General features: G+C 44.1%; 1 protein-coding gene across 25 annotated transcripts in view; it reads left to right on the top strand.

The window, feature by feature from the left end:
* Positions 1–15,715, top strand: part of KCNMA1 (potassium calcium-activated channel subfamily M alpha 1) — a 770,960-nt gene that overhangs the window by 540,607 nt on the left and 214,638 nt on the right. For all 25 annotated transcript variants that reach the window (XM_030799216.1, XM_012502971.2, XM_012502968.2 and 22 more), the window contains 3 exons: positions 7,419–7,529; positions 11,347–11,452; positions 13,225–13,307. In XM_030799216.1, the coding sequence (XP_030655076.1) occupies positions 7,419–7,529; positions 11,347–11,452; positions 13,225–13,307 (300 nt within the window). The remainder of the gene's footprint in view (positions 1–7,418; positions 7,530–11,346; positions 11,453–13,224; positions 13,308–15,715) is intronic.

The following is a 15,715-nucleotide window of genomic DNA, read 5'->3' as shown; positions in this document are numbered from 1 at the left end:
GCTTTAGAGGTGCCTTTGCTGCACTGTTGGGATCTATTTGCTCAGACTTCTGCCCCATTTAGGGAAACAGCAGCACAGCCTGCCACATCCAGAACAGCTCCATTGACAGCTGGAGAAGATGATTACTTTATTCACTTCCTCACTAGGAGGGAGAATGCATTTCCTTCCTTTGTGATTAGCAAAGTACTAGATGTGTCCATGGGTAGGAAATTATCTTATTGCTGAACCTCCTTTTTTAAAAAAAATTATTTTAACAGGAAATGGTGATAGGGTTTGAGGTTGTGGGACTGATACACACTCTCATTTGCTTTGTTTTTATTTTTCTTTATGTGTACAGATCCCTTACAAACTTGAAATATGCTAGATTCAGGGTGGTAGAATAAGCCCATGGTCTAAAAGGCTTGCAGTGAACTACCTGTTAATTTTCTTCCGCACTTACCATGGGATAGAGTCTCCAAGATGCATACTTTGTCAACCAATCCATCAGTTAACAAATAGTTCCTGAAAGCCCAGCCAGTTTCGGGGGTTCCAAGCCGGGTCCTGGGGTAGGGTGGAGGGATGAGGCAGTACAGCCTGGAGTTAGGCTTCATTTGCCCATGATGTCTCCCCTATCTTTACTGAAGTCAGTCCCTTTGAGACATTGAGTAAAGGAGGAAGTGGGAAGGTGGGAGTTGGATTAGTCTTATTTTTTGGCAGGGGGGGATTGAGCCTCAAGGGAAGCGCTGGGAAACAGTAACCCTGAAGGACATGCCCCAAATCAGGGAAACCTGCGTTAAGACCAAGTAGCCAAGAAAAGCACTACCAGGTGAGAAGGAAAGGAAAGACCAGCTTGCAGGAGTGTCATGGAGACGTGGTGATGCAGACACCAAAGGTTCAAGGTCAACCTAGGGGGACAAACATGAAGCTTTGGTGCTGACCACTGTGTGGTTTGGGTCGTTGGGTCTCTAACCCCCCACACCCTGCTTCCTGTATGATATAGTGCTGCTGGTTCCCTTGAGAAGTACTTAAAATTCATTCCCATCATGTCAGGGGCTACCAATGGTGAGATGCATTTTGGGAGGAGCAGGATGAGGAAAGCACGATTAGAAGGCTCAGCAGAAAGACAGAGAGAGTCTAGCATATGTATTTGATATAAATATTATAGTTTTACAGAGACATCTAGATCAATATGTGCCACATTTCATCTACCTCTTTGACAAAGTGAGCACAATGTATTCAGGGAAAGCTGTATAGGATTTTCAATTTACTCTGCCTGATTTATTGTGACAAGATAGCTCTGGGTTTTTTAAGTTCTTTATACTCGTTCCAGTAAAAATGGATATAGTATCTTTAAAAATAAACAGCCCAGAGCTGTGCATTTTACATTGTCTTCCTAGAGCGAGGCTCTGCTAAAGAAAGATCTAAGGCCTCCCCGCCCTCGCAGAACCTGATTGCAGTAGGATTTGCTGCCATCCCTTCTCTTCGGCTTTTTTGAGGGAGTATGGGAATGGTTGGGGGCAGTGGGGAGAGTAAATAGGGAAATCAATTAGGAAGCGATTGCAGATGTCTAGACAAGGTATGATGGGGGTGTGAACTAAGGTCGGACAGAGAACTGGAGCCCTGTGTGAGGATTCATCAGTGTCTGGTGGGTGCAGCCCAGTCAGCCTCGGCCTCTTCATTTTAGTGACTGGCCCTAGGTCACTGAGAACTCGCCCCCCAGTCTGCCAATTCCCAGCTTATGGTGGCCTGCCTGGCACCAGCTGCTTTCTCTCATCAGAAGGCATGAAACTGAGGGAGGTGTTGTACTCTGGATCTGGCACTCATCTTGCAACCTGTTTCCACATCAAAGAGAAGAAGGGTGCTAGATTAAACAATTGCTAAGGGCTATTCATTCAGATGCTGAGATAAACGTAAGAACGTGGGAGGGGGCCCATTGGTGACTATTCCATGATCACAGTTTCCCTTTTCAAAGGCTACTGGCTCTAAGAGCCAGTATCTGAGGCTTGTGAAAAGTATGTAGATTTTCCTTGTCATAGACCAAAAAGTCATCTTCAGTGGCTCTCTGGATGCCTCAGTCACTGCCCTCCCGTCCTCTTCTGCCTTCTGCCTTAAGTCACTTCCCCTAGGTTGTCCTGTGTACCTGTGGAATTGAGCTCTGAAACTGAAGTTCTGGCTCAACTTGGGCATGTGGGCTTTCCTGGCCCATCACCAAGAAGAGAGCAGAGGGATTGAGGAGAATGTGTGGGATTTCTTTCTGGAGGTGGCGATGCTTAAATGGCAGGAGAAGCACACCCACGTATATTTAGTGAAGATATGCACATGAAATAAGCAACTGGCAAATTTATGGTGACCCTCAATAGTGTTCATAATCATCAAACATTCTTCTCGTGAAGTCATTCTTAGCCCTCCAATGCCATGACCCACCAGCACTGCCCTTTTCAGTTAACCCAGCCCATATTTATGGAGCACTGACCCAGCACCAGGCACTACTTGCTCACACTGGATGCGTAATTCCTCTCCAGAAAGTGCCGTTGGATACTATTTTGGCATCGAAGATGCTTCCTTGTGTGTCTGAGGTGGATCTTTTATTCTAAGCCATGACCTGTCAGCTTATTTTTAGTTTATGTTGCCTTTGCCCAAGAAATATTTGTTTACAGATCCAGACCTAGTGTTTAAAACCAAAAAGTTCATCAGATCAGAAATGGTTATTGATTGAGGACTATTGGTCATCTTCACAAATTGAGCAGTCAGGCCCTATAGAAATTGATCAGGACAATTGCTGGTGGTCTAAAAATGTTCAGATCCACATCCACAGATGGGGAGAGATTTAGTTACTCTCATAGCTGAACTTTCCTAAATATTCCCCTTTGTAAGTGGATCATTAAGATTCTTGTTATCTTCTAGATTCGGGGCTGGTGAGGAAGTCCTGAGATGTACATGACATGTCTAAAATAGATATTTGGGGTAGGGTGCGGTGGCTCGTGCCTGTAATCTCAGCACTTCGGGGGCTGAGGTGAGCAGATCACTTGAGGTTGGGAATTCATGACCAGCCTGGGCAGCACAGCAAGACCCTATCTCTACAAAAACCAAAAGAAAATTAGCCAGCTGTGGTGGCATGCCTATAGTCCCAGCTACCCAGGAAGTTAAGACAGGAGGATCGCTTGAGCCTGGGAGTTCATGTCTGCAATTACCTATGATTGAGCCACTGTACTCCAGCCTGGGCAACAGAGCAATACCCTGTCTCTAAAAAATAAATAAAATATAATATAAAATAAAATGGACATTTGCATCACTTTGCAACCCCTTGGCTTGCCCCAGTCATATGGCTTCAGTTAAGTTTGGCTTAGAGTTCCTAACCAGTGGGACTTATGATTTCTGCCTATAATCAGACTTTGCTAAGACTATCATGATACTGCCTATCCAGCCAGACTCTAGTGATCTTGCAAAACTGTGATGGTTTATCCACACCAGTCCCCAGACTAAACCTCTCCCTTGGCCAGTGGAGGACCCCTCCACCATGTATCCAGGAGGACCTCTGTGGGTCCATTTCTGCTTGCTCTGAAGGAGCAGAAGCTGAGATATACAAGCCTCTTTCTTTTCCACCACCACCTTCATCTTAGTGGGAACTGAAGTGGGAGACCCAGATTGCATCCTGGGCAAGTCACTTTTACTTGCTGCGGGATGCCAGGCATATGACTTAAGGAAAGAGTTTCAGAGAGGTTACCTGAAAAGACTCAGGTAGTGAGAACACGGGGTTGTTGAAGGATTAGGTGGGATTGCATAGGCCACAGAATACTTTATATTGGTTACATCCTAATTTACAGATATCATATGGCACTTACCATTTTATAGTGCTTACCATGGGCCAGATTACTTGGCCCTTCCTTGTATCATCTCCTTAGATATCAGGATAACTTCATGAATCAGGCACTAACTCTGGCCCCTCAAAGGCTCTGGCTTTTTAATTGTAAAATGCAAAATTGGTACATTGTCCAAGACTATTTAGTTATTTAGTGTCTGAGCTGAGTTAACACAGGGCTATCAGAGTATGAATCTCACATGGTAGATATGTAGGTGTCATGGAACCCAACAGAGATAACTTTGGATGGGGATCTTTTTTGGCATTCTTCAAATCATGCCCTATGAACAACCATTACTCTGCCTCCAATGAGGTCACACCCTGCTCTCTATCTTAGCATATTTGTGATGATATGTCTAATAATTGAGGATGCAATAAATTCTAGTTCTCTTCTTCCTGCAAAGTATCCTTCCCCAAACTATGGCCCTAGAATCTTCAAAAGTCTTGAAAATATTTCTGGTAAGTAAATGTTCCCCATTCACCATCCATCCCTCATGCTCTTGCAGGGCCCTCCTCAGACACAGGCCGGCGGAAGCAGATCTCCTAATACCAATTGCTGAGTTAGAGGCAGCTTCTCCCCATCCATCAATTCTAACTGCATTCAAACATTTTCAATATGTGGGCTCCTTGGTAACTTTCACTGTATGGAAAACAAAATGGAGGGAAATGATTATTGGCACAAAAGGGGGAGACCATAAATCTTCAAATCAGATATAGGACAGATTGGAACAATATGGGTTCTCCAAGGTTGCCATGATAATGTATCTAATAACTCTCCTTGGGCAAAAAGGCAATCTGCTTTCAATCAATCTCGCTTTTTTTCTGAGCAAAAATACCAATTACGTTGAAGGAAGATTTTTTTTTCTTCCTTTTTTGATAAAGACAGCTCTCCACCCCAGAAATCATGCTGTGGCTAAAAGATATATATTTTCAATTGTCTAGAATGGTATTGGATAGCTAGCACCAAATGAAAAAAGTCAATCCTTTTTTTCTCCTCACTCTTGCCAGCATTTGTCTACTTCTTAAGAGAAGTGAAAGTTAATTAAAGGCTTAAGGGATAATATTGATTGCACTGGAATATATTTTATATGTACCCAGCACATTTTCAAGGAAGAGAACCCTGACTTTTTCTAAGGCTGAATAAATCAGCCAGCTGAGCTTTTGATTCAAGGGTGAGGGGGGGAACACATCTTTTCCCCTTGCACTTCTCACACATCTTTCCTAGGGATGAATGATTTCAGAGAGAAGGAGGGGATGCTGGCTGATGTTCTTTCAGTTCTTTGCATCCTGGGTAGGAAGAATGAATGTTCAGGCATTTCCCCAGACCTATCATTGATTTGAGTCTAGCTTTGAGTAATAACCAGGCTTATGCTGGTATAGAACTTCAAACTTTACAATGCCTGGCACAGGAGGCTGGCTAGGTGGTATTAACCTCTCAGCTTCCTCCTGCATTGAATGGGAATAAGTACCTTGCCCACACCCTTGGTTGCAGAGCAGGGAATCACATCTGGCTTACTTTCACATCCAAGTGATGAGAACAGCCTCAACCATATATGTGTCCTGTGGAGATACCCACACATTGGATTCATGTTGGCTTTGCTCCTCATCTTGGAAGTCTATGTGCAGAGGATGTTAGAATGGCAAAGTGGCCCTATTGTCAGTTGCAAGGAAGTTAGGTCAGTAGGGGAATTCTGTTTCTCATTCACTTCAAACATATTTGGCAAATTCCAAGTCTGAAATCTTATTCAGAACATGCAAATTTATTTGAAGTATTTTGTCCATGTAAATGTACATGTGCCACAAGAAACATTTTAAAATACATGATAAAATGCGTATCATCCAAATGTTCAATCTATATTGTATATTCTGATATACTGTGTGTCACACTATCTTAGCCTCATACTACTCACCATATACTAATGAGGGGGTTAGTCATATGGGCTTTGGGCATAAAATTTGGATGGGTGGCTAAGGGACCTTCATCAACCTAGCGGGAGAGCAAAGTGATCATGTTAAGACATCTCTTCTGAAGTAGCTCATTGACACTCCTCCTTTCCCTTGGTGGCTGCTGCGTGCCTGATTGCTAAGCGCACCACTGTAATAATAACAGTCTGTAATGGTAATATTATTAACTGCATCGTGCACATTATTGATTTACTCTTTGTTCTGCATCATTATCTTTTCACCAATGAGTTTACTGCATTATTCTCACATACTTAGTCAAGCACCAAATTACAACGAAAGGGCAGGCTCTTATAATGGCATCTAATGGAACATTGCATAAGCCATCATCACTGCCTCCTATTATGAGCCACCTCCAGCCAATGAGCTTTCTGCCTTATTGGAATGTGCACAGAGCAATTATGAAGTGCAAAGGACATGGCCATTCTAAATTTTACCCAAGAAATTACCATGCTGCATGGTCACCACCTGCCCAAGTCTCAGAGCGCAGCTAGAGATTCAGCTGCTGTCACTATCAGCCTGGGGGTCACAGGGACGGGAGTCGAGCCTCTTGCTACATACAGTCTCTTCACTAGAAGCCAGTGGTTTTGTCTCCACAGTCAGTCCCCGGCTTTTTGTGTCGTGGCTGACTCTTGCATCAAATGCTTACTCCTGACTGGGCATTATGTGGCAAATATAAGTGGCCATGACATTGCCTGGTGCCAAAGTCAGATTGGTCCAGGAACCCAGAGCGGCTGGAGGGACTGTCAGTCTCAACAGTTGTGGATGAGGGGCTCATCTCTTCTGGGTGAGCCACTACTTCCGGAACAGAAGTCCAAACCACCCTCAAACAAGGCGAGCAATTCCAGCCTCATCCCTTCCCGGCATCTCCCCATCTTGAGGTAAATTCCTTTAGCTCTCCTGGAAATCCCAGGCACCCTAAGGAAGCAGCGCTCTGGGGACGCACAGCCAGCCGGCATGATCTTCCATTCCATAGGCATCCTAGCCCCATTTAGCCCTGAGTAATGCTCACTTACTGTAAAGTGTTACATGCCCCCATTGTCAGAGGAGTTATAGTGGAAAAATGCAAAATTTCCTTTTTACTGCTTATGGCCAGCAGAGCCTATAACGTGTCAGGCTGCACATTAGCCACCCTGATAAAAGTCTGCTTTCTTACACACAAAATCATCGTTTCAGCAAGATTTGTTATCTCATTACCTGATAAGCTCTATGTCATAAACCAAGACTCATACAGTAAATCTCCCCGGAGGACGCTTTGTGGGCAGAAAGGGAGAGATATGAATCTGCAAGGGACTTGATAATGCAGCATTTAAGCGCAAGCATAATGTCACTTATTGTTAAATGCATAAAACCACTTGGCCAAACGGTTGGGCTTTTAATAGGATTTTGTGCAGCATCAGGTGAGAAACCATACGCCTTTTCTGTCTAGGAGTCTCTGAGCACCTGCTAGCACCGCTGCTTTGCCTCACTGCCCTCAGGGGATGGGAGCTGGGCTTTTACGGAGGGAGGAGATGAATGCTTCCCCTGCAGCTGCCTCGCTTCTGCTGTCTTGCCAGGGGGTGGGATGCGGGGTCCTGTTGTGGTGTCTGGCCTGATCTAACTGGCCTCTCCTGTTCAGGCACATTGTGGTCTGCGGACACATCACTCTGGAGAGTGTTTCCAACTTCCTGAAGGACTTTCTGCACAAGGACCGGGATGACGTCAATGTGGAGATCGTTTTTCTTCACAAGTAAGAGCCTCCTACTGCTGTCAGACCCTTTGCCCAACCACACACCCTGCGAGGGACTCCCTAAATGTCTATAAGAGTGGAGGTCTTGGGGAATGGCACTGGGGATGGGGCCAGAGTTGGATAAGCCATGATCCCTTTTGGCCTCATTAGAGAAGATATTGCAGAACCAATGGAAAGGGAAGCAACACACTGGTTCAATGATGAGAGCAGAGTCTGCCTCTGTGGATGCGATTCTGGGACCACATCTGAGTTTATCTCTGGAAGAAATAATAGTGGAGCTCATTGTGGGTCCAAGTCATCATCATTGTCCCCTTAGCAATCTGGGGTGTCCACAGTATCTGTTGTGGGATGATTAACTGTATGGTGTGGATATTTTAGGAGTGCAGGAGTGAGTTGGTGACCAAGCAAGACACCAACTTAAGAGGAAGCAGGACAGAAGGCAATAGTAATAACAACTGCCACTCCTAGGAACCCCCAGCGTGGAACCCTAGCCAGTCACTGTGCATACAGGCTCCCATTTACTCCACAGACAGAGTAAAAATACATATGCTGGACTCAGATTCCCTGATCTGAATCCTGACTCAACCAACTACTGGCTGAGCAAGTTACTTAACCTCCCTGTGCCTCAGCTTCCTCATCCATAAATCATGGAGATAATAGTAGTTCCTACCTAGTTGGGCTGTGATGAGAATGAAATGAATTAATCCATATGAAGTGTGCATAGCAGAGTAAGGCATGCAGTAAGTCTCGATAAGTGTTAGCTATCAGCCTGAAAAATAACATATATTTGGTTGTATAATCCACTTAGGAGGTAGGTCTTATCTTGTGTGTTTTACAGGGGAGGAAAGCAAGGTATCTCCCTTCTACCTAATGTTGAGGTTTTCAACTTTGCCTAATCCTCTTTTTAGGTAAAAGGTAGTCTGCCCCAGGAATGGAGAGAATTAGGGGGCTCCATTATGGTGACATGTGTGGTACCATGGTCGTCTTCTTTTATGGAGATGAGGCTGTCATGGGGCCAGTCCTGGCACCACATTGCAAAGCCCGGGACAAAGCTAACATGTTTGTGCTGGCTTGACGTGCTGTTGACTACCCAGCACTCGGTCCTACTCTGAGGTTCCACTGAGGTCAGCTTCTCTACAAACTCCCTGTTTGGTGGATTGCCTTCTTCTGGCATTTGCTCACAGAATGCTAGATTTCTGACTTGTCACCATGTTGGGGCACTAGCATTTCTCTTTTCTGTACTGATTTCTCCAAACTTTGAAAAAGCAGACCAGGCTATGTGAGCACAGGAGCAGGTACCCACAGGTTCCGTTCAGTGCTTAGCCACTGATTACCTGCTGTGTGGTTCATCCTCCGCTGAGCGTTTTGGAAAGTTCACTGGAGGTGTAGCGTGTAGGCTGTGCCCCCACGTGAGTTGGGCATTTCAAGATGAACACACATGCAACCATTAGAGACAACATCAACCCTGTGTTATCCAAGGGATGCTGAAGTCATTTTGATCAAGTGGCAGAAGTGACTGGGGCCATCTCTTTCAAGGAGCATCAGTCTATGGTATTACTGGGGCAGGCTTCTGAATAAGGCATGACTTGTCATTGGTCTGAAAGACTGGTCAGATTCACATAGGCAGCCACTTTTCTCTCATCCACTGCTTTAGTTTGAATAAACAAGCTGGTAAGGTGTGGTTGCTCATGCTTGTAATCCCAGCACTTTGGGAGGCCAAGGTGGGCGTATTGCTTGAGCTCAGGAGTTCGAGAACAGCTTGGGCAACACAGTGAGACCCCATCTGTACAAAAATAGAAAGACTAACCAGGCATAGTGGCATGTGCCTGTAGCCCTCGCTACTCGGTAGGCTGTGGTGGGAGGATGGCTTGAGCCTGAGAGGCAGAGGTTGCAGTGACTCAAGATTGCACAACTGCACTCTAGTCCTTGTCTCCAAAAAAAAAAAAAAAAAAAAAAAAAAATGGCTGCTAATGCTTCCATTGCTAGGATTCACTTTTGTATCCCTAACATCCATCAATATCATATTTATAGTAGATGGCCCAGTTAATTAATTAACCTCTTGAAGCTCTGGGTTAATAACATACCTTCCTATAGGATTGTTTTGAGATTTAAATGAATTAATGTTCATCAAGGCCAGGCGTGGTGGCTCACTCCTGTAATCCCAGCATTTTGGGAGGGTGAGGTGGGTGGATCACTTGAGGCCAGGAGTTCAAGACCAGCCTGGCCAACGTGGCAAAACCCTATCTCTACTGAAAATACAAAAATTAGCCAGGCATGGTGGCACATGCCTGTAATCCCAGCTACTCTGGAGGCTGAGACACAAAAATCACTTGAACCTGGGAAGTTGCTGGGAGCAGAGATCCTGCCACTGCACTCCAGTCTGTGTGACAGAGATAAACTCTAAGTAAAATAAAATAAAATAAATATTATTTATTTTACTTATTTATTTATAATACTATTTTACTATTATTTATTTAAAATGTTATCTGCCATATAGTAAATGTTAGAAAACATGAACTATTATTATTTTTATCATTATGGACTTCACAAATGTTAGGCAAGTGTTGACTTATCACAGTACCTGGCGTATAGTAGGTTCTAACTAAATATAATCTCCCAGTGCCTAGCACGGTACCTTATCGACAGTCTTTTTCATCTCTGCAGAATTAACAAATAAATAAATAGGTCACTTGTTTAATCCTTGTCCTCCAAAGAGAAAGATGTCAGTACAGATCAGCACCAAGAAGTGTGATGAGTCGCATACACGTGTGTGAATCAAGAACAATAATGAGAGTAAATTCAGTCTGTCTGTGGCTCCTCAGAGTGATACTTTTTGATCCAGGCCTTGGGGGATGAGAAGTCCATGAGACACAGAAGCAGAGATAAGGTTCATGATGGAGGGAACAGCAGGATGGCTCTCCCAGGGGAACCTTGGGCTAATCCTTGATTGTATTAGTCAGGGCTCTCCAGTGAAACAGAGTCAATAGGAAATACATGTATCAATATATCTAATACAGATATATATAGGTATCTATATATTGATACATCTATCTATATCTCTATCTATCTATCATCTATCTATCTATCTCTAGAGAGATTTATTAGGAAGAATTGGCTCATTTGATTACAGAGGCTGGGAAGTCCTACTGCCTGCCACCAGCAAGCTGGAGACCCAGGAAAGCTGGTGGTGTTTGAGTCTGAAGGCCAGAGAGTCATAGAGCCAATGTCAACGCCAGTCCAAGGATAGGAGAATGACAAGAGATACCCAGTTCAAGCCGGCAGGCAAGAAGCAAAAGGGACAAACGCCTCTGTCCTCTGCTTTATTGTTCTCTTCAGACCCTCAAAGGACTGGATGATGCCCACTCCCACAAAGTAGGGCAATCTACTGAATTCACTGATTCAAATGCCATTCTCATCCAGAGACTCTCCCAGACACACCCAGAAATCACACTGGATCTGGGCACCCTCTGGCACAGTCCGCATAAAATGAACCATCCCACTAGTGGCACAGCCCAGCTTCCCTATTTATAAGATAGGAATTCCATTCATACTGAAGACAAGACATTTGCCCAGAGGTCTTGGCCTTCCTAAAGCCCATGAACCTCTTTCTTTTACCGTGGTACTGGTTTGGTTTTCAGTTGGGCTGGGGTTTTACTTCTCTTGAGTGTGAGTCTTTTATTTATGGCAAGCAAAAGGGTGACTGTAGGTCACAGCCTCTCCCCAGGGCTCCTTGTGGAAATTAGAGAGGAAGGAGACCATGGAGGCTGAAACCCCCGAGTCCATTAAATTAATAGCGATTTCTTCTCTCCCTGTGTAGCATCTCCCCCAACCTGGAGCTTGAAGCTCTGTTCAAACGACATTTTACTCAGGTGGAATTTTATCAGGGTTCCGTCCTCAATCCACACGATCTTGCAAGAGTCAAGGTAAGGAGGAAGAAGTGATTTCTGCTTTTATTCCATCTTGGTGGGGTTCTGGGGGGAGTCCTGACTCTGTGCTGAGGTGACACACCTCCTAGGTTGGCCACGAGTCATCTCCTAAACACCTAATGAGATCAATCACATACCAGTAACCTTGACGTCACCCTTCCACTGGTCCCAGGACCTCCTTCTGCTGGCATATGCAAGACTACCTATAACCATCCCACACTTGGACTGGTCATAACATGAAACTTGCTTTGCTGGTTTCCTCAAAATCAGCTACTCATCAAGGAAGTAGACCAATTGTATGGATCCAGTAGTCTTTATAAAACATAATAATCAAGTAATTCCCATATTGAACACTTAAGTTGGACTCAATATAGCTCTGACATCTATTATTTACATCTGAAAGAAACATTAGGCTAAAATATAAAATAAAATTTTACTAAGCTATAAAACATTTGAGCTTTCTTTTTTCCCCATCTAAGACTCAGGGTGTAAAACTAAACATACAGTTATCTGATATCATTGATAATGGGCGAATCTTTTTTTCCAGAACCTGGTAAGTTAGAATCTTCTCATAAAGCACACCTGAGGCTTAGAAGGGAAAGGTACAAGGCAAAATGGCATCTGCTACTTTACCTATGTAATATAGATTTTGTAAGCATGTTCAATATTTGCATGCCAGGGGGTGTACATTAATATAATGAATTCACTGAAGTCTAAATGCTAACTGTGGTCACCGCATAATTCTGTAAATAATATAATTGGCCAAGATGAATAATCCAAAAGGATTTGGATAAATTCTTTCTTTGCATTATTAAAGAAATCAGAGACGATTTGTGACATACCAGGGAGGATATTATGGCCTCCCTCAAAATCCAGGAATGATCTATTAAGTACAACATACCAAGTAGGACAGATTGCAGACCTGAGCCAGCATAAGAATTCTTATGCTCATAGAATCCAGTTAATCTTAATATTATCCAGACGTAACCCAAGTTATTGCTTATGTAAAATCTTATGAGAACGTAGGGACAATTGTTATTTTTTGTGGACCTAATTTAAATGCAAGCAATCATTAGCACATCAAACTCATGGTCCCCTCTAAGGAATAAACCCTTGTGGCTCATGTTTGGATAAGTCAGTAGGTATATTTTGAGTTCAACTGTGACACACCATTTCATACATAGATTTGTTGTCTTTTGAATATCTGAATACTAATTGGATACTAAGCAATATGGTGATGTTATCTGATTTAGAGCTCTGATCTCTTCCCAGCCTATAGAAAATGAAGATGTGAAAAAGGTCAGATGAAGGACTTCAGAGTGTACATTTCTGAATCCCCAATACTCAGTTAACTTGCTAACTGGAGAGAAGGGATTTAACCCACCCACCTCCAACTCCTGATAGGAAGAATTAGGATGATGGTGCAGATGGTTGAGAAAGGAGGTGGGGAGGAGACTGAAAGGCTTAATTAATTGTTATTTAAAGAAATCTGGAAATCCTACAAGTAAGCAACGATGCCAAATGAAAAGTATAATTACCAAGGTACATGTTGTACCCTCCAACAGCAACAAGATGAAATGTTTATACCATAACAAGAACTTGCAACCTACACTTTTGACAAAAACTATAATCTCTCAGGCTCTCAGGATTTTTTTTTTTTTTCTTTGCAAAGCACCAGCTTCCCCAAGAGCTGTCAACAGAGAGAGACTACAGTTGAGCGTGGCTATTTATATGTTTGTGTTCTGTGATTTTTCCTTTTGGTGTCTTAGATAGAGTCAGCAGATGCATGTCTGATCCTTGCCAACAAGTACTGCGCTGACCCGGATGCGGAGGATGCCTCGAACATCATGAGGTAACTCTTGGGGCGCTGGGGAAGGCCCTGGGCTTGGCAGTCTGTGGCCGTTCACGGCCCTTTTGGGTCTTCTGCCGAGGACTATCTCTATGAGGCCTTTTTGCCCCACAAGCCACTGTACAACTCACCAGCTGCATAGGCCTGGGGGAGCCGAGGCTGTCTGTGTGGGTTGGGGCAGTGGCACACAGGGTGTCACCAACAGGAAGCTCACCCTCAGCAGGTGGCAGCTCTGGGGCTTACAGCTGGCCTTGGGTTTGAGATTCCTTGAGACAGAACTAGGAAATAGATTGAGATGGGTGCTGGCCTAAATTAAAGTACCATGTTCCCTAAAGGAAATGGGCCTGAGATATCTTAACTAAAGGCAGATGCCCCCAGGGGACATTTTGCAATGTCTGGAGATGTTTTTGGTTGTCATAACTAGGGGACCGTGCTGCTGGCATCTGATAGGTAGAGCCCAGGGACACTGCAAACCACCCTGCAATGCACAGGGCAGCCCCCACAACAGAGAATTGTCTGGCCCAGAATGTTAATGGTGTCGAGACTGAGAAAACCCTTATTAGGGCTTTCCAAGTGTGTCTACGGCATACTGATTCCTATCACCCCAAAGGGAAGTTTAGTGACCAGTTAGCCTGTTTCATCCAGTTTCCCAAAATTAACATTCTTTCTTGAAAGCCTTTTCAGTGCTTTTAATACTAATATGCATCTCTGAGATAACATACTATAGAACACTTTCGAAACCTATTTGACTATAAGCTTCTGCTCCTCTCCCACCTCCCCCAACCATTTTTTTTTTGTTTTGTTTTGTTTTTGGTTGTTCTTTTTTGTAGAGACAGTCTCACACTATTGCCCAGGCTGGAGTGCAGGGACGCAATCATAGCTCACTGTAACCTTGAACTCCTGAGCCCAAACGATCCTCTCACCTCAGCCTCCCAAGTAGCTGAGGCTATAGGAATGTGCCACCACACATGGCCGATTTTTAGATTTTTTTTTTTAGTAGGGACAGGGTCTTGCTATGTCTCCCAGGCTGATCTCAACAAACTCCTAACCTCAAGTGATCCTCCCACCTGGGCATCCCAAAACTCTGGGATTACAGGAGTGTGCCATTGCCCTGTCCTCCCCCACCTTTTTTTTTTTTTTTTTTTACAGAACATCTAGGGGAGGTCATACTGGGAAACACTGCCCAGTGCTTTTTGTGCACATGGGTTAGGCCTGTCAACTGCTAATCTTGGCCCCAACACCAACACCTTATTCTTTCCTTAATTCAGAAAAAAGCAATTGTTCAGTTTTTGTTCCTTGCATAAACTCAATAGTCACATTGTGTGACAATGAAATGACTAAAAAGTCAAGGCATTCTGCTCCAGGTAGTTAGAGGCCCTTTGGAATATGTCTTTTCTGTAGCATTAATTGCAGAAGAGTTAAGAGGGCTGAGAGGAAATGATAAAGGGAAGCTTCTGGAGAGATGAGCTAAATTCAGTGGGATTTCTGTCCCACCGCATTCCCAGGAACTTTGACCTAACTGTGAACAGCCATCTTTCGGGCTAAAGATTTCCCCTCTCCCTGTGGCCTGGTTTACTGCCTCTTGGGAACTTACCTGAGGTTGAAGGTCAAGAAGTTACTTTTACATCCTGACAATGTTTGCATCGCCTTTGTCTTTGCTTTCCATCAGTGGCCCCAAGTGACCGGAGCTTCCCCATCAGTGAGGTGGGGGAATTCCTCCAGTGCATTTCAGAGGAGCCAGTCCTCCCTTAAGCATCTGGTCCTTGTGTCTGGCAGGCAACATCTGGCACCATCTTCTCTTGCCACTCACTTTTCTTTGGCAATATGCTTAGTGAGGTCATTTTAAGGAAGTTGATGCGTGAACTCTTCTAAGCACTGGGCTTGCCAGGCTGTGGAGAGAGTGTGGAACAGATTCTGGCTTCACACCTGGGCCCATTCCCGAATCAGTTACAGCTGCACAGTGGCTACACCAGCATCAGGGTTGGGTGTGTCACTTGTTCCTTTCTTTGAAGTAGGAAGGATTTTCAACTTTTGACACCTTTTTCTGTCATTGGAAATGATTTTTTAAAAAATGTAACCCTTTAAGGAACCTGGCTTCACTGTCTTCAAAATTCCAAATAGAAAACCAAAAGAAGATGAAGCTTAATGTTTTGACTCCACAGAGATGTTTGGGGCTACCTGAGTAATGGTTTTGAAATGGATGTTTCTCTTAATTATAGTATTTTATTTAAACCCTAACTGTGGTAGGGTTAATATGAAAACACATAGGTACTAGGGTGACTGGCAGGATGAGGAGGCATAGAAATTACTGGTCAAGGGCCGGGCTCAGTGGCTCATGCCTATAATCCCAGCACTTTGGGAGGCCGAGGCGGGCAGATCACAAGGTCAGGAGTTCAAGACCAGCCTGACCA

This window comes from Nomascus leucogenys, chromosome 18 (assembly GCF_006542625.1).
Source record: "Nomascus leucogenys isolate Asia chromosome 18, Asia_NLE_v1, whole genome shotgun sequence".
In the NCBI taxonomy this organism is placed as follows: Eukaryota; Metazoa; Chordata; class Mammalia; order Primates; family Hylobatidae; genus Nomascus; species Nomascus leucogenys.
The sequence above is the reverse complement of the archived record's forward strand: the minus strand, read 5'-3'. Positions and strand labels throughout refer to the sequence as shown.